Below are 24363 nucleotides of genomic sequence, written 5' to 3' on the forward strand. Positions count from 1 at the left end.
AATAGTGTTGCTACTGCCGCCTGAAAGAATGCCATGCTGCTGTGGGAGATGGTACATACACCCTGTTTCCTTTTCCGAGTACTATTTCGGGGGGTGGGTGTTAAACGGAAAATAATCATGTTTTGTTGCACACCTCATAAGTTAAGACTACGAGTGGCTTCAACGTTAGTTAAATACCTTTACAAAATGTCAAATTAAATGGCTCAATAAGGATATATAAAATGAAAATAAAGATGGGTAAAGGATCGCATGAATCTCACTGCATAGCTGATTAACAGACTCTTGACACATATTTTCATCACCCGGCCGGACCCATGGACATCCAGTGAGCAAGCACTGATATAAAAGCAAAACGAACCTTTCATGTAGACGCACAGAGCTAAATAGGATATGTACAGCCATTGGTGGGTTTGGGGAGGGGCCAGGATTCGCAGGATGCAGAGTCTTGAGCAGGCCATGATGCCTCTCCACTACCTCACAAACTGCAATTAATAGCATCTTACAATTAGTGAGTGTGCGTGTATGGTGTATTCCATGCTGCTTTTTTCAAGTGTGGTGGTTATAAAAAAAAATGCTATTTAGCAATAGCACGAGCACAAGGGGTTAAATGTGTGCAGTGTAGTAGAGTCACCATACGTATGACTCATCAGTAGAGTCTCACTTGTTGTATTCAGTAAAATGAATCTAGAATGTAATATGTGATTCATTAAGTTGAGTTTTCTGATGCAGTTAAGCTTTAATGTGGAAACAACATGGAATTTAACCTTTGCACTGTAGTAATAATTGAACAAAAGTGGTGTACACTAAATAATGAGTTACTTGGCTGCATTTATTTGCACTGGTGTGCTACACATATATCTATTTATCAGATAGATAGATAGATAGATAGATAGATAGATAGATAGATAGATAGATAGATAGATAGATAGATAGATAGATAGATAGATAGATAGATAGATAGATAGATAGATAGATATTCCTTTGAATTGTTGAATGTAGTGTGGGACCAAGCTTTGAGAGGGGCATTATCCCCCTTCTCACCTTTAACCATGGTGATGGCACATTAAAGTCAATCAATTTTATGTCTGGTTTATTAAAGGCTTTTTTCATGTGTAAGCAACCGGCTTTAGTATTTAACCAGAAAAGGAGCACAATTTCATGAAATGTGCCTTCTATGTGTGAAGCATGAAGATGGCTTGATTGGTACAGATTCGTAGCCTGTAATGTGGTAATATGCAACATATTAATCTTCAGATGCTGTCTACATAGGATGTATACCTACATGTTTTATTTGAGTGTATACGTTATAAACAGAGATATTTAATCAGAACTAGAGCACAGAGTCCAGTGAGCTAAAATCTCAGCCATTAGGCCTTACATCCCTTGGGCCAGTAGAGTATTGATGAGGTCTTAGCTGTTCTATGATAGTAACATTCAATCTGCCCATCGTACTCTAGTTATAAATATAAGAATGTTGCTGCATTGCTATACATGCTTCCTACAACATGTTTTATTGCTCACATTATTATATTTATCAGATATTGATGCATGATCGACCTATAGAAGCACTAAGGTTTTCATGTGACATGATAAAAATCTAAAACTCTAACAAAACCTAAGACAGAGTGGTTTGTAAACATCGCTGGCGTTTCAACACGCCATTGTTGGATTATAGTACATTTCACTGTAATTTGTTTTCTGTCACCTGTTTAGCTCGAAACATAGGGTAGAAAATAAAGTAATCCCTAAGATGAGTAATGGACTTTATCAATCAATCAGCATTTATATAGTGCAGCTCTGTCACCCCTAGGGGTATCTGGGCCATGAGGAGGCTCTGACTCCATTGAAAAGTGAGATCTTGAGTTTATAGGTCACTTTACAGCTTGGTAGGCTGAAGACTAAGCCAAAAAGAAAAGAAACTAGTGGTTAACTAATTCAATGAGTTTGGATTTAATGCAGGCATTAGAAGTTGTTTTGGGAGCATCTTTTTTCTGTAGGAATTAGGGGTTTTGCAGCTGCTCTCTGCAATGATCAGCATACAATGGGAAACTGATTTCACAAAAGAATGTTTCTTGGGGAGAATAACCATTAAGCAAACACCCTCCATAAAGTTGGACTGCCCCTTTGGAAGTTCTGTTTGTTCCAAGTCAGGGTTAGAGACTAATTAGGCTGAAAGATATTCCTGAAGTCTTCTCAGGGGTTGAAATCCAAATTTTACAGGAAGGCTTTTCAATGAGTGAATTTTTCAACATGGATGTCAATTCACCAAAATGCCTGGGGTTGCGGAAGTGACATCACACCCCTTTTGACCTTTACTTTCACTCACACACAGATCCTTACACAAACAAATACATTCACACATAAAAACACTTTGTCTCTTAAATAAGCACACTCTCACCCACGAGTATACATACAACATATATTTAACACTATTTTTTATCGCCTGAGCTGCAGGACAGGGTCATATTACAGCTATTTGTACTCCGTTTTTTTAATACACTAAGTGAAAAACATAACAATATTCACTATTAGGTTAAAAAAAACTGACCGAAAACAAGGAAAGTGGAGCCCCAACTGAGGTCTATAAGGAGGAGCTGCACCTGTGTTCCTGGCCAGGCCAAGGGTCGGAAAGACAATGCCAGGGGTGGCAAGTCAAGGGTCAAACCCAAAATTACGTCCACGTCAATGTTTTTCAAATATTTCGGCAGTACGGCATCACCGACATTAGATAGATAGATAGATAGATAGATAGATAGATAGATAGATAGATCGATCGATCGATCGATCGATCCAAGGGGGATTCCGTTCCTATGAATTATCTTTCTTAATTAACAATTGATTCGTCATTCCTGTAAATTACAGATTTGAACCACAGAGAAGTCCAGAAATGTGACATAGTCGTTCCAATGCCCTTTTTTCCCTTGAATTATGTAATAGCCTACAAAATATGTTACGTAACCAAATATACTATGTGGGTCTAAAGAATTAGACCAGGCGTGGGAGGGTATGGTCACGAGAAATGCGAACGCAAACGAAGGAGACGTGAGCGGCTCAAAAAGTGTTATGGAAAGGGTGGGTGGCAAACAAAAATGTGAGAAATAGAAAGTGGTTGGTGATTGTATAGATTACAGAGCGAATGAAAGAAGTAAAGAGAAGATGAACACGATGAGTTAGGAGAGCCTCACAAAACCGATTAAAATGCCTTTTGAATTAAATGGCTGCGTAATGTTCTCAGCCCCCGCCCTCTCCCACTTCCAGCCCGGCCTCCCGCCTCACTATTCAGCCCAGCTTCGGCCTGCTAGCTTAACCCTTTCCATCTTAATCAGTCCGGAGCTGCGGTTATCTTTTGCATGGAAAACAAAGTATTGCACATCCTAAAACCTGCCTGCCTCTCTGGCAATTATGCAACAGCTAAGTCCCTGGCTGCGGTTTTAGAGTTTACCGATCCTCTCTGCCTCAAGCGTCTGCAAAAATAAGCCTCGGGTGTTAAGAGGGGTGAGGTGGCGGCAGAGGCGCCCTCCCCCTGCCATTCAGAGACTTCGTATGACCAGACTCCTCAGCACGAGGATAACATTTTAAAAGGACCAAAGTAGTGCACAACCATTTTATAAACTACTGTGCTTTAATTAGCACGCCGGAGAGGGCACAAACTGTCAGCAGGAAACATGCTCCTTGCGATTTCTTTCGAGCAAGCTGAAAGGCAAGTGCGTGTCTGTGACCCTGACAGCCCGCGCGCCGCCCGCTCTCGCGCGCGCGCACAGGGCGGCCAGCGGGGCTCCGCGCGGTCTTCAGTGCCAGTTACTTTACCCGTAAGAACCCAGGCAGCCCGGGGGCCTTCACAGGCTGGTGTCCCCGTTCTGCTTGTACTCGGACAGGATGTTGAGCGTCATCTCCTCGCTCTTGGACTGCACGTTGGCCTCGCTCCTCCGAGACGCCTTCCGGGTGGCCCGGGACAGCCTCCGGCGGAAGGTGTCCCCCGCCAGGAAGTAGAGGATGGGGTCCACGCAGCTGTTGAGGCTGGCCAGCCCCCGAGTCACCTGGTACGTGGCGTAGACCCTGTCATTGAAGGAGCAGAGCTCCGGGGCTTGGAAATCCAGCCGGGCCCGCAAGTTCAGGTTTTTCATGACGTGGAAAGGGAGGTACGACACTGAAAAGGTGGTGAGGACGATGATGACCAGGTAGATGGACTTCTTCCTCAGCGGCGCGTTGTTCATATCCTTGAAAATCAGCGCCTTTATGATCATGCAGTAGCAGCCGAAGATCAAAATGAAGGGGATGCAAAAGCCGCACACGGTGGTGCACATGCTGTAGATGAAGTAGCTCCGCAGGTACTCGTCCGCGGAGGTGTCAAAGCAGGTCACGGTCTTGTTCTTCCGCGTGGCGGTGCCCGAGAAGAATAAGATGGGCGAGATCCCGGCGATGACGATGAACCAGACCAGGGCGCTGATGTAGATGGAGTTTTTCTTCTTCAGCCTCCCCAGGGACTTCAAGGGGTGCACCACCCCCGAGTAGCGGTGTACGCTGATGCAGGTGAGGAAGAGGATGCTGCCGTAGAGGTTCACGTGGAAGATGAAGCGCTGGAGCCTGCACATCACGTCCCCAAAGATCCAGTCGGTCTTGTTGAAGTAGTAGAAGATGAGGGCGGGCAGGGAGAGGACGTAGAGGAAGTCCGCCAGCGCCAAGTTGAACATGTACACCGAGATGCTGCTCCATGGCTTCATGTGGAAGATGAACATCCACATGGCCACGCTGTTACCGATGAAGCCGGCGATGAAGACCAAGATGTAGACGGCCGGCAGGTAGTAGAACTGGAAGCCGGTCTTGGTCAGCGAGCACTTGGCGGTGGCGTTCCCCGCCGACGAGCCACTGGACAGGAAGGTGCTCTCGGTGACATTCAGGAAAGCTGAGGCGAAGACTTCCTCGGTCATGGTCCTCAACATTCAGGCGGATCTGCGGGCGAAGTGGGTGTCTCGCATGGCCGGAGTCATCTGCAAAGAGAGAGAAAGCGCCTGGGGTTATCGTACGCACGACTCGTGTAGCGCGTGCCATTCACATTCATTCATTTTTTGGGGGAAGGCGCGGGGCGAACAGGTAAACAAGGCCACCAGGACACCTTGTCAAGGGCTCGAGGATGGATCACATGTATTCTGCCGTGTGACCTTGGGAATTCAATCTACTTTTTAGAAGGCTCTTACTTAACAGTGAAGCTGCGAAGTTTATATGTAATAAAAATAAGTCCTCGCGAGTATTACACCGTTTGCCAGTGACTATCTCTGCCTAGGGCCATTCGCTGTCCACCCCGAGACCATTCCTTGCTTCTGTGTGTCTACCCCGAAAACCTGTTTTGCTTCTAGCATGACCGTATCCTACCAGTAACCCAAAAAAGGACGTCACAGCTTCTCATGCCTTAGCTCACCAGGGTGTCATCTTCCACCCGCACGTGCTTTAGTGCTGCGCGGCTGCCAGTGCCTTACCTCCCACTTGTGTACCCGCTCCCCACGTACTGCCTCAGACGGGCATCACTGCTTTCCATGCCCCCCTGGCGTAGCAAAGATGCAATGGGCAACTGTGCAAGCTTAGAAAATGCCGCCATACGTCCAGTAAATGGGTAGGATGAAACTATACTTCAGGTTCTGTGTCCGCCCTACCCCCTAACCCCCCCACCCCCGCAGGTCACCGTTGCTACTGCAACCGTAGGTAGTCTTTGCTCTGCTCATAATGTCTTAGCTCCGAGAGACGTCCCTGCTTTCAATGCCATTCCAGACACGGACGCCCTTGCTTTCAGTTCACTGCCTCACACAGAACCCCTGCTTCTCATAACATGCTTTAAACGGGCTATCTGCTCCTATGTCCCTACCTCAAACCAGTGCCTCTTCTTCCAGTGCCCTAGATCAAACCAGCGCATCTTCTTCCTATCCCTACCTCAAACCAGTGCCCTTTCTTCCAGTGCCCTATCTCAAACCAACACCCCTTCTTCCAATGCCTTACCTCAAACCAGCGCCCCCTTTCTTCCCATTCCTACCTCAAACCAGTCCCCCTTCCTCCAATTCCTTACCTCAAACCAGTGCCCTTTTTACCCATGCCCTACATCAAAGCAGCGCCCCTTCTTCCAGTGCCCTACCTGAAACCAGTGCCCTTTCTAATTCCCTACCTCAAACCAGTGCCCTTTCTTCCTATGCCCTACCTCAGACCACTGCCCCTTCTTCCAATGCCATACCTCAAACCAGTGATCCCTCTGCCAATGCTCTACATAAAACCAGCAGCTTCTCTTCTTCTAATGCTTACCTCAGACCAGCGCCCTTTCCTCTAATGCCTTACCCCAAACCAGCGCCCCTTCTTCCAATGCCCTACTTCAAACCAGCGCCCCTTCCTCCAATGCCCTACTCCAAACCAGCGCCCCTTCTTCCAATGCCCTACATAAACCAGCCCCCTTCTTCCAATCTCCCACGTCACACGAGTGCCTCTTCTCCTAGTGCTATACCCCAAGCTAGCGCCTCTTCTTTCCATTTCCTACCTTACAGGGTCGTCCCTCTGATCTCGTAACCACGATATCCCTCGGGCTGCCATTTCACACTCCGGTAACCAGCGGTGAACAAAGTGCAGTTAAAGTTGCATTCTTCCGAATCTTCCGCACAAAGTGCAAGTGGCTGCGTTTCCCACATTGAAAGCTTCCTCCAGACGAGCCGAGTCTGCACGCCTCCTCCAGAGAGTGAGAGAGAGGGAAAAACACAGAGGCTGCGAGAGAAAAGTGGGCGGGGACGAGATAGAGAGTGTGGCGGGCAGGAGGGAGAGAGGGATTAAGAAGTGTGTGTGTGAGTGAGAGAGAGAAAGAGGACGAGAAGCAGAGTTCAACCTCTTGGAAACTGTCACTGACAGGCGTGGCTTTCCGGCTTTGCCCCTTAAAACAACACACATGCTGATAAGGCCACCAGCAGGGCTGTGAGGAGAGTGCTGCCTCCAGGCTCCTATTAGCCAGAACTTTAAAACATGATTCATTGCCATGCGAGGACACGGAGACTGCCAGAAGCTCTCTTACATGTGGTTGAATTGAAATGCTAACTTTGGCATTCCAAATGCTTCTATAGTTTGACGATAGCAGACCAGGAAGCGTTGAGATACAGCGGAAAATACTTCATTTTTTTGCAGTTTTATACTGCGAGAACTCGACTCCTTGCACAATCATTTTATTTTTATTTTTAGGCACCAAAAGATTACTTGATGTGCCCAGGATCACAGGATGTTTAGCCGACGCCGCGACTCGTCCCCTAGTTTCAACGTCCGCAGTCTAGCCGTGGTGCCACAACCACTCCCCGTTTAGTGTGTGTGAGAGGGCGGAGGAGGGGTGGGTTTGGCATAACGTCAGGTTACTCAAAGATTCATGTACAGTTGTGCGAGTACACATGTTCAAACACGACCAAACACTCACAAGCTGAAAAAATGCAAGGGGCGTGCGATTACACACAAAGGGCTAGCGTGCCCGCAACGTTTTACTAGGTATCCAGGGGAAGCTGGAAAGAAAGCGCATGCCTTGTGTTACTGGGTATTCAGGGGGACCTGGAAAGAAAGCGCATGCCTTGAAAACCATACTGCAGGGATGGACTGGATCGGAAATTATGGCAGAGTCAAACGGGCCCGCCAGGTGTTGTGCAATATTTGATATTCCCTAGGGCTAGTTCATGTCCTGCTCTTCGGAGGTCTTGCCTATTGGATGCCCTGACGGCTGCACAGTAGCCCCGCCTACGAAGGACAGGCGAACCTCGGCTTTAGCAGGCAGAAGCAGCAGCCGAGCCCCTGCTAGCAAAGCACCCTTTGCTCTGAAAGGGTCTGCTTAACTTTCGTTTGTTTATCATGACCTCTGACTATTTGAACTGACAGCCTCAAGATGTGAACTAAATGTAAAACAAAGGAGAATAATGAACGGGGATCTCGATTGCTGAAGGAAGCGAAAAGATTAGTTTAAGGAAGTGGAACAAAATGAATACGAGTTAAAGAGAATTAAAAGGGAGAGGAATTGCATCACAGTAATGGAAGAAGCAAAGAAAGCTCTTCATAAGCAAAAGGGGGAACAAGGAATAATTGCAGGATTGAAAAAGGACGAGAGAGAACACATGAGAAGAAAATGGATAAATACAACATTTCGGCTTTTTAAGAATAAAACATATTATTTATTTATTTATTTATGTATTTATGGCATTTGTAAAGCGCTCTGCAACCCTACGGGCATCCTGGCGCTGTGTACATATAGCTGGAAAACGCTGTGCATCAGGGACAGAAGGGATATCTTATGATTCTGGATAGTTCGATTTTAGGGAAAAGCCATGTTTTCACCTTTTTTCGGAAAGCCATCAGTTCATCTGTTTTCCTGATGTCAATAGGTAGTCTATTCCACAGATGAGCTGCCGCTATGCTGAAGGCTCTGCCACCGCAGGTGGCTTTCCTGATCCTTGGCATGCCGATGAGATTAGAGGAGGAGGATCGAAGGGACCGAGTGGGTTCATACCACTTAAATTTGTTTTGAAGTGGTAGGGGGCCCATCCCATGCACTGCCTTAAAGACAGTGCATAGGGATTTAAAAAGGATCCTCTGGTGTACAGGTAGCCAGTGTAAATCGGCCAAAGCGAGGGTAGTGGAGGATCTTCGCCCTCGGGAGAGTGTCAATTTTGCTGCAGCCGCCTGGATGCTCTGAAGTCTGGAAATCAGGTAGACAGGGGATTCCAGTAACAGAGCATTACAGTAATCCAGGCAGCTGAGAATGGTACTCCTAACTATGGTGGCTCTAACCTGTGTTGGTAAAAAGGGCAGCAGCTTTCGAAGTCCTCGCATTAAGGCAAAGCAGCTACTAACCTGCTTATTGACATTGGTCTCTAGACTCAGACTGTCATTGAAACTGACTCCGAGGTTTCTCACTGATTTGACTGGGGTTAATGACTCGCCTGGCTCCAGAGGCCAGAAGTCCGTGGGTAGACTTCTAGTGATTCTACCTACTTTGCAATGCATTATTTCGGTTTTGTCACTATTAAATTGTAATGAGTTCTGATTTAACCAGGATGTCATTTCCAACATACAGGTGTGAAAGGTCTCAAGTGAGTCTGCGTGGGCACCATCAAGAGAGATCATCAGCTGCGTGTCATCCGCATAGTTGATCACGCTAATACCGTGAGCCTTGATGATGCCCATCAGGGGTTGAATATATACGTTAAAGAGTATCGGGCTAATTGCAGACCCCTGTGGGACCCCATATGGAACTGTAACAAACTCTGACTGGTACGGAGGAATTGCTACTGCCTGCCATCTGTCTGTCAAATAGGAGTGAAACTAGTCGAGCGCAGCTCCCCCATCTCCAATGCTCTTCAATCTTGTCAGCAGAATGTCGTGACTCACCGTATCGAATGCGGCGGACAGGTCAAGCAGGATTAAGATTGCTGATTCTCCCCTGTCCGCCCTCATTCGTAGGTCGTCCAGAACCGTCAGCAGAGCTGACTCGGTTCCGTGAGCTGGTCTGAAACCGAATTGCTCCTCTTCAAGGATGTTGTTAGTTTCCAGGAAGAGGGCTAGTGCCCTGCTGACCAGCCGCTCCATGATCTTAATTGGGTATGGCAGGAGCTATATAGGTCGATAGTTTTTATGGCCGTTCGGGTCGAGATTTGATATTAAAAGCTTTCGAGATGCTACTTGGACAGAAGCAGCAACAGCCTTCCTTATTTGCATGTAGGTATGTGCCTGGTGGTGATATCTCATATGACACCTCTGACCCAGAGGTGATCCATCCAACAAATTAGCACAGACAGCTGAGCCAAGGGTCTGCCATGGCTCTTGGAGCCTCTGCAGGAGCCGAGCCTTGAACATTTTGCATTGACATGTGGAAGCGTTGACATTAGCGTGTCACTTGATAGCGCTGCACGGAGAAGTACTTATTAAAAGTGATAGTTTTTTAAACATGGACATAAAAGACTTTTTGCCCCCGAACCTACACTAGTGACAGTGCAATTAGGGAAGTAAAAGGCAATACAGTTGTTATGTGAACCCTGTATGCGTCCCTGATCAATATCGACCAGCATTACCGTTAATTAAATCAAACACAGTATGTTTTTGTACAGCTGGTATTCTGAAATCACATATTTGAAAGTGCTTGTGGAATAAAATATATGCCAACAGTCACATAATTTAAACAGTGACGCCGCAATTTATCCAGGCTTTCTGGTTCCAGTTTGTAAATATCAGTCACTAATTGGGGATGTCTTTGTCTCCATTTTATCCTAAGGCTTTGTTTTTACCTCTTTGTACATTTTTCTTTAAATCTTATATAAAATAAACTCAACCCTAAGGCATTGGAGCGCTTTATATCAGCAAAATTTGCATTACACAAGTTCACATTTTTTTAGCATGGGGATGTTAAGTGATTTGCCCCGATCACAGAATGTTGAACCGACATTGAGACTTGAGCATGGTTACACGGTTTCAATGTCGACAGCTCTAGTCATAAATGCCAGAGCACAGCGGCAGAGCAGAGCAGAAGGATAGAGCTTCTGGTGCCCGCTGACAGTGTCCTGGGTCATATGAATGTGATCCAGCATTTTCTAGGCACACTCGCTTACTGTTGGCTTAACAGCCTGACTTGCTGACTTCGGAGCCAGTGGGGAACTGGTTTGAGTCTCGGCGTCAACATCCTGTTCTTCCGGCCTAATCATTTAATCTCCTGTGCCTTCAAATCAGCACCTTGAGACCCATTCTGGTGTTTTGCCATACTTTCCAAGTCTTGGATTTGATTTGATTGGTCCTCCAATGGACCTTTTATTTTCCGCCTGAGAGGTGATGGGAGTTAGCATTGACATCTGTCCGCTCGGCGATTCCTCTGTGCTTGCTCGCTGCTAGAATATTCCACCTTCAGGCACCACCAAGTTTGAATGCTGTTATAGTGCAGACTATTGGAGTGGCCAGGTGACGGAAAGGGTTGTGGTGAAGGAACTGCGGGGAGGGAGACCTGTAAGGGAAAAAGCACAAATTATCACAAAGTCTCCTATGGTTCTCGGCTCCTGTCTCCTGTGGTTCTTTAATGGTGTTCCTATGATATTCACCTGAACCTAGCCTGTGACTGCTCCTGCAGGTGTTGCGACGCTACTAACCTGTAAAGCAACAAGCTGCACACTAGTGAGTTGAAACGTACATAGAATGGATGCAAACAATGACATACCCTCTAGTGCTGGTTCTACTAGTCCTCTATAATACCAACCATGCTTCACTCTGTAGCAGTCTTAAGTTGGCCTTTAGGGTTGGTCTGTAAAAATAGGGACCTGTAATATTATTTCTGGTTACTCTGATCTTCCCCTGAGATCTATAAGGCATTCATGTCCCAACAGTGCACCAATGTCTAACAGGATGTACTTGGCATCTCTTTCCCCCAACAGTTCAAACAGTCTTGAAATAAACATACCATGCAGGACCTAGCTCGCATGACACGAATATTCCAAAATTTGTGCCTGTGCCTTTAACACATGTGAATGGCGCGATGTGCTCATACCCTCGGAGACCAGACCGATATCAAACCCAAGGCGGCGATGTCATCCTGAAAGTGGCAATGTCAACGGGTGTCAGGGGTGACGGCTCATCATCTCCAGCTGAAGGCAACCAGAATAAACCCAGGCAGTCAGGGCAGGCACCAGCGGATGCAGAAAGTTGGAACACCAACACAAGACTGCCTCTGGGGATAGATGGAGGAATAGTGGGCACACGACCAAGAGCAGGGATCATTTTATTCTGGAGCCCCTCCCAACATGATCGTTGATCTAGTGAGATTGGTTACTGTAGTTCCAATCCGCCCACTGCACCAGGTGCACCGGAAGGGAATATCACAGACTAGAATTGGCAGCTGCGAAGAAACAGCAAAACACAAAGAAAACAAAGGTACTGAATGCAACAGTAAGGCACAATACTTGTATACCTATGGCAATACAAATGTTTGGCTAATATCAAATAGGGCAGCAAAGAAGGGACTCTTAGCAGACATTCAGGGACAATGCCACCAATACTTGGTGGAGACAAAAGCACTTAGGAGCTTGCAACACAGCTTGCATGGACACGAGAGGTGTGAACCCCTAAAGCTACCTGCCAGGACCATGACAGCATCAATAAGATTTCAATTATCAGAGTAACACATTTGGCTACACAATAAGGACTAGAAATCAGTAGCTAGGGTTAAGAAGATTTATTATAAACTTAGAATCAAGTTAAAGATACACAACTCTTAAAACCATGCTATAAAGGTACATAATAAGAACAGGAAGGCCAGACTACCAAAAGAAATTGAGGCAAACCAATTTTAGGCAAACAATAAGTTAAGTCACAGAAGTGCAAAAGATTAGTGGAAATATTCAATGCTCAGAGAAAAGTTTCCGGTTTTGTTGTCCATGCATGGGTACATCTAAATCACCTAAAGTAAAGTCCCAGCTAAAAGAATGGGCCTAAAAATCTAAAGGATATCAAAAACCAGGAAATTCCATAAAGGGAAATACAACTTGGTAAGGAAAAATAAGTAGGAAGGTGTCAGCATTTCAGAAGATAGGTCGAGTCTTCTTGGGTCAGGGAAGTAAGTGTTAGCATAAGCTACACTCAGCAAAGAATCAAGAAAAGCATAAAGGTCTAAACCTCTCAAAGTCCAAAGGAAACATGCGGTAAGGGAACCTGAAGGGATCTGCAAGCAATCTGATGGGACTCTACAAGAAATCCGAACTCACCAATGGTGTGAATGTATGTTGCATTGAGTAGAGTGTAAGTATGAGGCGTATAATTATATGGCACTAAGTGGTATTATGTTGAGTGTATTTATGTTGCATTGAGTAGAGTGTAATTATGTGGTGTGTAATTATGTGGCACAGTGGTATTATGGGGAGTGTATGTTGTATTCAGTAGAGTGTAATTGTATGGCATGTAATTTTGTGGCACTGAGTGGTATTATTTAGAGTGTATGTTGCATTGAGTGCAGTTTCATTATGTAGCATATAATTATGTGGCACTGAGTGGTATTGTGTGGAGTGTATGTTGCATTCAGTAGAGTGTAATTATGTGGTGTGTAATTATGTGGCACTGAATGGTATTTGGAGTGAATGTTGCATTGAGTGCAGTGTAATTATGTTGCATATAATTATGTGGCACTGAGTTGTACTGTGCGGAGTGTATTTATGTTGCATTGAGTAGAGTGTAATTATGTGGTGTGTAATTATGTGGCACAGTGGTATTGTGTGGAATGTATGTTGCATTGAGTAGAGTGTAAGTATGAGGCGTATAATTATATGGCACTAAGTGGTATTATGTGGAGTGTATTTATGTTGCATTGAGTAGAGTGTAATTATGTGGTGTGTAATTATGTGGCACAGTGGTATTATGGGGAGTGTATGTTGTATTCAGTAGAGTGTAATTGTATGGCATGTAATTTTGTGGCACTGAGTGGTATTATTTAGAGTGTATGTTGCATTGAGTGCAGTTTTATTATGCAGCATATAATTATGTGGCACTGAGTGGTATTGTGTGGAGTGTATGTTGCATTCAGTAGAGTGTAATTATGTGGTGTGTAATTATGTGGCACTGAGTGGTATTTGGAGTGAATGTTGCATTGAGTGCAATGTAATTATGTTGCATATAATTATGTGGCACTGAGTTGTACTGTGCGGAGTGTATTTATGTTGCATTGAGTAGAGTGTAAATATGTGGCATGTAATTATGTGGCACTGAGTGGTATTATGGGGTGTGTATGTTGTATTCAGTAGAGTGTAATTGTGTGGTGTGTAATTATGTGGCACTCAGTGGTATGTTTTGGAGTCTATGTTGCATTGAGTGCAGTGTAATTATGTAGCATATAATTCTGTGGCACTGTGTGGTATTATGTGTAGTGTATTTATGTTGCATTGAGTAGAGTGTAAGTATGTGGCGTGTAATTATATGGCACTGAGTGGTATTATGTGGAATGTGTTTATGTTGCATTGAGTAGAGTGTAATTATGTGGTGTGTAATTATGGTGCACTGAGTGGTATGGGGTGCGTATGTTCTATTCAGTAGAGTGTAATTGTGTGGTGTGTAATTATGTGGCACTCAGTGGTATGTTTTGGAGTATATGTTGCATTGAGTGCAGTGTAATTAAGTAGCATATAATTATGTGGCACTGAGTGGTATTGTGTGGAGTGTATTATTGAGAAAGCCAGAGACAGAGATCATGGGAGGCTGCAGGTGTCAGTCGCTGGTAGGATTTAGGGGGGTAGATTGGGACAGGGATAGATACTGATGTGCAGGGATGAGTGGGGAAGAGAGACCATGGGAGGGTGAGGGTACCAGACACTGGTAGGGTGAAAGCGGTAGATTGGGACAGGGATATATATTGATGGCCAGAGATAGGCAAGAGGGGGGCTTCGGAGGCCGGGAGTACCTATGCTGGGTGCGAGAGGTGCACTGAATGAATAGACAAGGATAGAGCTTAGATAGGAAGGAAGAGAGCGACATGCACGTGGGATGCCGCGAGTGTCGTGCACACCCCCTCACACTGTTCCACCTGCTCTCTGCAGCGTACACTGTCGGTGGCTCTTCGTCCCTTCTCACGCAGCCTGCACGCTGCCCTCCTACGCCATGGACACCCTGGCAGTGCAGAGATACAGCAGGTGTCATAGATAGGCGAGCCCTCTGCCAGCCTTCCTCTGGCAGACCCTGCCCACCCCGGGGAGCCTTGGCAGCTCCAGCCCAGCACCGACAGGCGTGTCTGCCACAACGGAGGGTTTTGATTCTCGAATGAAGCGCTTGGAGAGCGGCAAGGCAAGGGCGAGGCGCTGGCGTTATTTCTGGAACAGCAAAGGGTACAGGCCAGGGACTGGAGCGCACAGTGAGGGCTGTCTGCGGGCTCGAGGCACTGAAGGGCAGGACTGACGTGCACAGTGAGGGCTGTCTGTAGGCATGAGGCGCTGCAGGGCAGGACTGAAGCTCACAGAGAGAGCTGTCTGCAGGCACGAGGCACTGCAGACACGTGGCGCTGCAGGGTAGGACTCCGGTGCAGTGGTAGAGCGTTGTTTGCCGTGGGCATTGGTTCGCTTTTGCGCGAGCACCAGTTCCACTTCATATGTCACGTTCATTTGTAGGCTTGGGGAAATTCAGTGATTTGCCTAGAATCACGGGATGTTGACACCGAGACTCGAACCTGATTCCCCAGTTCCGAAGTCGGCATCTTTGGCCCTGACGCCACATCCTCAGCCTGTGCGTTCTTCCCACGTCAGGAACATCAAGAGGACTGCACTTGGAGTAAGGAAGCCTCTATTCACAAGTACGATGGGCCATGGAAAAAACCCTGGGTTGAAATAACTCACCAGTCCAAATCACAATAAATAATGTATTTATTCATTCTGTGTAGCGCCAAACCACCAGCAGTAAACACCCATGATTGCCACCCATCGAACCCCAAAATCAGCGACCACGTCCTAATAAACAAGCCCGGGAGTGGTGCGCGCACGCGCTTGTGCCCGCTGCTACAGGTGAAAAACAAGGCACGACCAGCGCTGACCGCCATCGCGCCATCTGTTTTCAATTAACGCGAACATGATAATTGGAAACAGATGGTATTAATGCTCGCTTCGGAGCACCCTTGGCCAAGGAACAAAGAAGGCGGGACAATCCCCGGCCTTAGACCAATTGCGTGCTGTCTTTCTTAGAAAGACACATGCAAAGGTCAATTGCGGGTGATAAAAAAAAAGCACACACACAAGCGTGTGTTTAGAATTTAAAAGCCCTTACTAAAGCCTCTCTGAGCAGCGCATGCTTGCTAGCTCAGGCCAGACCTAACCAGTATTTATGCAGCATGAATAATTATAGGCATCAAATGTAATCTTAAAATATTCGCAAGAGTGCACATTTACTATGCATGTGCACTTTTAAACATAAACAAATATAAATACTTGTATATTAGATTCAGATTACATAGGTCACACATTAAACCCTTTGTATAAACATGTGATAGCATGGCTAAGAACTACATTTAAATGAATTATATGAAACATTGGTGCACATGTTACATAACTCTTTGTCATTTCTAGCCTAACCACATTTTATATATATAAGTATGGCTTCTATTCTGTCATCTAAACAGTAAATGTTATTCAATGTCATGAATGTCATGTTATGAAAGTTGAATTTCTTCTTTATAGTGAATACATGTCTACTAAGTAAGGATGGTTTATTAATTTCTCGTTAAGTTCAGTTAAACACATAGTTTGAGTAAGTTCACTAACCCTACAGTAAATGTACTTTAGTTATAATTTCAAGTACAACACTTAATTTTAGTATTGCTAGACCATATAAGAATCAAGTGCTAAATGCACATTCAAGTCATGTATCTGTTATGGAGTTGTTACATATCAGTGATTTATTAGGGTGGGCAAAGTTGTGCTGCACCAATCCCCCCTCTGATGGCGAATCAAGCCATCACATCAATGTCTGTGGGATTTTTTCACTGCGGACTTTACTAGTAATTGAAGTCGCGCACAACATTCTCTCACGTCTCGGAGTGATTTCCAAGCATCGCAAAAGGAAAGGAAATCTAGAACGTAGAGCTAAGTATTATTTGTTCAACTTTAAAGATTTGGTCAGCCATGTCATTGACGACGCATTGTTTAGTAGAGGTTAAGACTGTTCCTTAAACTGTAGAATTATATAAATATCCAGAAATAGAACATTGACAAAGACTTACCTTAGCTGTTTCCAGTCCAGGGAAGACCTGGCCTGGCAGTTCGGGCTGGACTGTTCCCATTGGGCGCAGGGTCAAGACTGATTTGCATGTGGCCAGGTCTAAACTGGGGTTGCATGGTGAGCAAAAGAATGATGGATACAACCCAGATCTTTTGACTGGGGGAGAATGTTTTGATTTGTTCTGCATTCCGTCCATCAATTGTGTGTCTTTTGCTTCCCTGCCCTAAGTACCCCGGGTATGCCCAGACGTGGGTCCAAACTGGAATGGCATGGTGAGCAAAAAAACGATGGATTTAGGCCCAGATGTCTGTACTGGGGTGAATGTATGACACTGTTCTGCATTCTGTCCATCAATTGTTCTTTTTGCATTAGTCACCCCGAGTGGGACGGGTATGCCCAGACATGGGTCCCGTGCTCTCCATGCCACTGGAACTATCCTGGCTGATGAGGACTGAAAGCCCGAAACAGGTCCTAGGATGCTCGTTTCCTGTCCAGCGAGGACCTGGCCTGGCAGTTCGGGCTAGACTGTTCCTATTGGGCGCAGGGTCAAGACTGATTTGCATATTGCTGGGTCCAAAATGTCCCTCTTTAGCATCAGGCTGTCGATTCAAGTGCTTCAGCACAGGAACTTCTGAAAAAACAAGTCATGATTCGAGTAGTAGTATTGAAAATTCCCCTTTTCATAGAACATGCTCTGTAATAAGCTACAGGTAATTCCATGTGTCAATGGAAGATGATGATATGTAATACCCTCCGCAACTGATGCAGGCAATTGCATGCAAACTTATCAATCCCCAACATCCATTGTGTCAAGAAATTCATAAAGCATTTTTGAATACACATTCAATCAATAAGCTTCTCCAGTAGCATCTACATGCAAGTCTTTCTCATATATTGCAGGTACTCTGTTGTCAGTAGGAAGTGGTGTTTGAGGGGCACTTGTTGACCTGAGCTCTTCCACCTGTATACAATGAGGTAACCTCAAAATTACAAGCATAGCTAATGATACTAATGCCACAACGACAAGCACTCGTACACATACGCGTCTATGTCTACTAGTGTTTGTGTTAGGCTCCAGGAGTTCTTCTGATGTCAGACCTCTTAACTAGAAGATTGCAGCACAATTCTTTTAGTTAGTTTCCACTTGTGCAAATAGCAAAGCAAAGTTCAAATATCTTTTCTAGTAAAATATGTACCAAGATCTCTGTGAACCTTCCTCAGCCCTACTCCGTGTTTTTCTAAGGAACAACCATACACTCCTTCAGCAGACCACAGCCTTCATACTCTTCTTTGTATTTTGGGAAAATCTGTTAAGTTATTTCTTTAATAAATGTTCAGTTCAAACTCACTAATGATCACTTCCAAAATAAATTGACTCAGTCTGTTTAGTGGCAATGCAATCTCAAAACTCAGTTCAACCACACAGTTCAATTCAAGGAGGCTCTTTTGGATGCGAATTGTTATAGCAAAAGGTGCAAATTGCTTTCTCCCAGTCATTAACATCTTGGTATGCCCATTTAGGTGAAGAATACCTCTGAGACGGTACTCTAACTCTCTTTGATCTCCTTAATGTTGGCCCTTCTGCACCACTATCTCTTATGCCAGAACCTTCAGTATCTTCTGGGATAGTGTGTGGCACATGAATTCAGACAAACGGCATCTCCCTCTCTCCTGTCTTCTTGGCCACCCGTCTCCTGGTACAACTCCCATTACTACTGCACTAGGCCCTTTGCCAGGGTCTGGATCTGGATCTGGTACAGTCAACACTACTGTATGGGAACCTTGTGTACCAACTTCATCTATTGACACTCTCAGCCCCCCCCCCTCAGACCGAACAAGTGCTGTGCCAGCTTCTTGCTGATCCCCAGCATTTTGTCTAACCTGCTCCCTCTGTCTCACTGTAACCACAGGCGCATGAGGCACAAGTGCTGTTATACCATCAAGGGGAAAAGGCACTCTGAGAGTGTTAGACCTGGTACCATTGGCGTGGGGCTCCCTTCCATTTTTTCTGATTGCTTCCTCTGTTTTTTATATGTTTTTCTGGTTTAGATGCTTTGGGCACTGTGCCACTGCTATTCAGTGCCACAGTGCAAGTGCTCCTTATGTTAAATTGATATATTGATTAGTGACTCCATGATTGGGTTATTTGATTTACTTGTCAGACCCTAGTACAGTGCACCATGTGTGCCCAAGGCTTGTAAATCAAATGCTGCTGGTGGGCTTGCAGCACTGGTTGTGACACGCACAGAAGCAGCCTGTAAAGTGTGTCTAAGGTCTGCCATTGCAGAGCCTACGCGCAGTCTGGTACTGTCATGCTTACCGGGCAAGTGCAAGTGCACCCACTTGCCAGTCCCTAAACCTTCACTTTTCTTCATATCAGACACCCCTATGGTAGGCCCAAGGGCAGGGTGCATTGTAAGGATAAGGTAGGACATGCCCTGGTGTGTGTGGCATGTTCCAATAGTGAATTACAGCCATTTTCGTGTGGGCAGTTTGGTTATTACATCTTATAATCCTAACTGACTCAGGGAACATGGTAGAAATTCGAATTTAGTATGCCTGAACTCAGAATGATAAAATAAATCTTTTAGTGAAGTTGGTTTTAATATTCTGTGTTTGAAAATACTACTTTTATTAAGTAGGTATTTTCTTGCTTAACTGGCCAAGCCTGCCTACTAGGTTGTGTATTGTGTGTCTGGTTCTGTGAGTGACAGGGGCTGGGAATTCCAGGGGAGAGGGTGAGTCAGCACAGGGCTGAATAGGAAGATCTGCATGTAGATGGGTGGGAGGAGTTGGACCTGGGACCTGAATAGGGCTGTGCCTTCCCTCCACAATGCTGGCTCCACCTCATGTGGTGTGTCTGATGTCTCTGCCCTGCACTCTGAAAGGAAAGAAGGAATCAGGTCAACAAAGTGCTCCAGGACTGATCAGAACTGGTTTGGACTAGGCAAAGACCTCTCTGCCTTCAGAGAAAAAAGAAAATAGTAGTATAAACATGGGGAACCAAACCCCAACACTTAAGATCACTTCTGGAACAAGAAGAAGAAACCTCTGCCAAGGAGAAGAACCAAAGGAAGCTGTAGGAGTTGGACTGCCCCCCCTGCCAGTGTGCTGTGTTGTTGGGTTGGCCTGAAGTGGTGTCTTCATTGCCAAGAAGAGGAGAAGGAACTTTTACAGAACTTTCATCATCTTGCAGAATATTACTCCAAGGGCTTAAACTTGTGCTTGCCTCACGGCTGAAATCTCAGGGACAACAGACTTCACCACCAGCTCCCCTCTGAATTTCCTTGCTGGGAATTCTATCTGCAGAAGGCTGCGTGTCGCTGGGAGCTGGAAGCGCGACGCAACGAGAAGAAGCGTGTCGCCACCGCAGCTGTAGTCATCGCATCGCTGGAGAACTGTGCCGCCGCTGCATCTCCCAGAAGCGTGCCTTCATTGCAGCTGTCTGCTGTTGCATCATCGGAGAAGCGCGTTGCAACCGTGAGGATCGCCGTCGCATCATCGGATGAGCGTGTCGCAGGGTCTGTCACGGCTCCAAAGTACAGAGTCGCCGAAAGGCTGCCAGGGCGGGCTGTATAATCTCAACATCGTCGCATCAAGGGCGCCATCTTATCGCATCGCACCGGATTGTCGCATCATGGCGCCATCTTGCCACATCGCAACCGGGCTGCAGCACGATAATCTACGCATCACCTCCTCTCCGGTAAGGATCAACACGCATCCCCTACTCTGCGCAAGCATTGAGGCACGAGGCATCGTCTCCCCAGAAGCAAGGAACCAACGCATCTCCAACGCTGCGAGCCTTCTGTTTATTTTGCGTTACGCATCCAGGTACTTTGGTGAGAACTGTGTTGCATTTACGATCAACTTGAACTAAGTTAACTCTACCAGAAGTCAATTTTGAGTACAGTATTGTGGAATTTTCTCGTTTGTGGTCTTGTGTTAAGTCTATATAAAGAATACTTATTTTTATAAAACCTGTGTGGTGTCCATCTGTTGGGCTTTCACTGTATTACTGTATGTGTTCACAAATGCTTAACACACTGCCTCTGAGATAAGCCTGTCTGCTTGTGCCAAGCTACCAAGGGGGTGAGCAGGGGTTATCCAGTAGTGTAATCCCCTTTCCCTGACTTAGAAGCAAGGGTCCCTATTTGGTCAAACGTTCCTACCTCTGCCAGCTAGAGACCCCCAGTTCTAACAGAAGAGTATGAGCAGAGTGTACCCAGTTAGGGAGACCTCCATACTTCTCATGTTATTGTGACCAGAACCACTTGGTAGGGGCCACACCACTGAGGCTCTGAGCACGACTTGTGCACATGCTTCTTCACCATAACCCAGTCACTGGAACTGAGATCATGGTACTGATCCTGGTGAGGGGGGCTGTAGACTCTCTAACCTGTGGAGACACAGAATGCTCTACATCAGCCAGTCCTTTGCAGTAATCAAGAATCATGTCATCTGTAATGTTCACAAGCATGTTCGCAGGCGCAGCTGGCAGTCTCATGGTCCTAACCATGATGATCCTGTCCTCCTGTCTGGAGTATTGCACAGACTCATCAACACAAGAGGCAATGCATTAGGCCATTTCAGGGATGTCAAAACACACACTTTAGCCAAACTGGATTTAAAAGTGTCATTGACTTGCTGCACAATTCTAGGAGCCTCTGGTTGGTAATTGCAGTGGGGCTCTGTTCAGTTTGCAGTGCTGCACACAACATCTTCAGGATCTCATTATTAAAATAAGTTCCTCGGTCTGACTCCAGAGGAATCAGGAAACCAAGGCTCGGTATTAACTTCCTCAACAACAACTTAGCGGTCTTAGCCACTGTGAGACTATAATTTCCTGGGTAAGCTTTAACCCAGAGTGAAAAAAGGTACACAATCACTACGGCATATCTCAACCCATTTGTTAGAAATGGGGGTCTCTAGTTGGCAATGGTTTGCACCATTGTCCAAGTAGGGATCCTTCTTTCGAGTCAGGATAAGGGGGATGCACTACTGAAATAACCCCTGCTTTACCCCCTTGGTAGTTTGGCACGGGCAGTCAGGCACATCTCAGAGGCAGTGTGCAAAGCATTTGCACAAAACCAACTGTATCACAGTGAAAACACTACAAAGGGACACCACACCATTTAAAAAAAATATCCAATACTTTATATATTCAAAACAAGACCAAAACGATGAAAATCCACCATACAGTACTAATATGCACTTTGCAAGAATAACCTAACAAATGCAGTTCCTTAAAGTGCTAAACCGTTGCTGAAAACAACAGAATCCAACAGTTCCGTCGGTCGTGGTGTCTGCAGACTCATAAACAGTACCTTTTTGTTGCGGCCGACCACATTGGTGTGGGCTGGTCATGGCAACTGTTGCGGTTGCGATGTGAAGCGAAGCAGTGTGGCATTGGGTGCCCTCAAGGCTCGGTGCAGGCAACGGCTCGGTGGTTGTCGTCCAGCCGTGTTGGTGAAACCAGGGCTGCAGTGTGGAGTGAAGGTGGTACTTTTTGAGGTGCTGACAGATCATGGTGCAGGCAACAGGACCGGTTGCAGGGAGCTGGCGTCGGTTGGACCTGGACTACGGTGTGGGACAGGGTAGTGCATCATGAGATTTATGAGTGGTGCCCCCAAGCCATGGTGCAGCCACGAATGTCAAAGTCAGCGGGCAGTGGCGGTGTCAGTGAGACAAGGGTGGTGAAGTGAAATGAGGCGGTGTGGAGTGCCCTCAGATCACCGTGTAAGCAGTAGCACGGTGGTGGCGGTGGCGGTCGCCATCGTCGGTGAGACTAGGGTTGCGGTGCGAGATGCGGCAGTGCCGTCCTCAGTGCCTTCAGGACACGGAGCCAGTCAGTTGCTCCCCCCTGACAACTGAAACTACAGTTCCAGAGGCAGTACCCAGAGGTCGGTGAAGTCTTTGCAGTCCCTGAGACTTCAGAACAGGAGGCAAGCTCTACTTCAAGCCCTTGGAGATACTCAGCAACAAGTTTAGAATGTTCAGTCCAGTCCTTTCACTGCCCAAGGCAGAAGCAGCAACTGCAGGCCAACCCATCAAAGCAACAACACAGCAAAGGGGCAGTACTCCTCCTGGCAGTTCTTCCTGCTTTTCATCTTGGCAGGTTCCTTGATTCCAGCAAGGTCTGGGCCCCAATATTTATACTCAGTTTCTCTTTGTTCTTTTGGGCCAAGAGTGTATGTGCCCAGCCCAAACCAGTTCTGTGTTCTCAGCCCTGCTTCCTGCCAGGAGGTGGAAACAGCATTATGCAAGGAAAACAGGGCATATTCAAGTGCAAGGGATATCTCCTTCCACCACTTTAAATGCAAACCAGGCCTATTCAGGTGCTAGTGAAACTCCTCCCACTACTCTGAATGTGGCCCAGCTCTGACTCATTAAGGAAAGGCAGGATGCACATCATCCCCCCCCCCCCCCCCCCCAGTGGCTGTGTGAGAGAATGTGCATCCCCAGACCCTGTCACTCCAAAGCCAGACAGTCAATCCACAAACCAGCAAAGGCACACAGGACAGCTAATCAAGAAAATACCAACATTCTAAAAGTGGTATTTTCAAACACACAATATAAAAATCATCTTTACTAAAAGATGCATTTTCAGATTCTGAGTTCAGATATACTAAACTCCATCTTTCTATTTGGTCCCAATGGGAAGTTATACTTCTAAGATAATACAAAGTGTTCCCCACTCTACCCTATTGGACACATAGACTTTTAATAGTGAAAAAAGAAATACAATGTATTTCACTATCAGGACATGGCACACACACCAGTACATGTCCTGTCTTTCACATGCACTGCACCCTGCCCACAGGGGTAACTTGGGCCTACCTTAGGGGTGTCTTACATGTAAAAAAAGGGAAGGTTAGGGCCTGGCAAATGGGTGCACTTGCCAAGTCGACGTAGCAGTCATAACTGCGCACAGCCACTGCAGTGGCAGGTCTGAGAACCCCTTGAAGGGCTGCTTGTGTGGGCGGTACAACCAGTACTGCATATCCACTAGCAGCATTTGATTTACAGCCCTGGGCACACACAGTGCACTTTACTAGGGGCTTAAAGGTAAATCAAATAAGCCAACCATGGAAACAGCAATCCATAAACCCATTTTTTTTTTGTGTTGACATTTTTTATTAGCATTTTATATATACAATACATACATGACTTAAAGCAATAGCTAACATTATATATTATCAGATACATGAATATATAAATAATCTATACATCGTTGGCAGATAAGATGCTAATATAGCTGATATATACATAGGTGAACAAGCAAATTCATCAGAGATAATACAATTTACATGGAAAGCATATGCACTTTAGCACTGAATATCAGTGGTGAAGTGTCCAGCGTCCTAAATCCAACAAAAACAGGGTCAAAAACAGGCAGCCAAAAAGCAATAAGCCTGTGGGGTTAACTCGCTGAAAAAGCCAATTCTTACACCATTGCACACATGCATCTCGGTAAAGTCCTGTTGCATCCTGTAGAAGGGACCTCCTGATCTCCCTATGTGACTCAGTGTTACTGTTCTTCTGCCTACATTCTGTTGTTGGCACACAACACACCTGTAGCACAGTCCTTCAACCATCAATCTAAACCTTGAGTTGAACCACGTTTGCCTAAGCAAGCGCACCATGGCGTCT

At 45.9% G+C, this 24363-nt stretch overlaps 1 protein-coding gene and 1 long non-coding RNA gene across 2 annotated transcripts in view; one reads left to right on the forward strand and one right to left on the reverse strand.

Annotated features, from left to right (window-relative positions):
• Window positions 1–24363, forward strand: part of LOC146785602 (uncharacterized) — a 278542-nt gene that overhangs the window by 2568 nt on the left and 251611 nt on the right. The window lies entirely within an intron of this gene.
• On the reverse strand, window positions 560–6820 carry P2RY1 (purinergic receptor P2Y1). Its single transcript, XM_085634825.1, has 2 exons — window positions 6515–6820; window positions 560–4988 (listed from the first exon to the last, which is right to left on the reverse strand). The coding sequence occupies exon 2, from the start codon at window positions 4938–4940 to the stop codon at window positions 3837–3839; it is 1104 nt and encodes a 367-aa protein (XP_085490951.1). The 5' UTR covers window positions 4941–4988; window positions 6515–6820; the 3' UTR covers window positions 560–3836.

This window comes from Triturus cristatus, chromosome 11 (assembly GCF_964204655.1).
Source record: "Triturus cristatus chromosome 11, aTriCri1.1, whole genome shotgun sequence".
In the NCBI taxonomy this organism is placed as follows: Eukaryota; Metazoa; Chordata; class Amphibia; order Caudata; family Salamandridae; genus Triturus; species Triturus cristatus.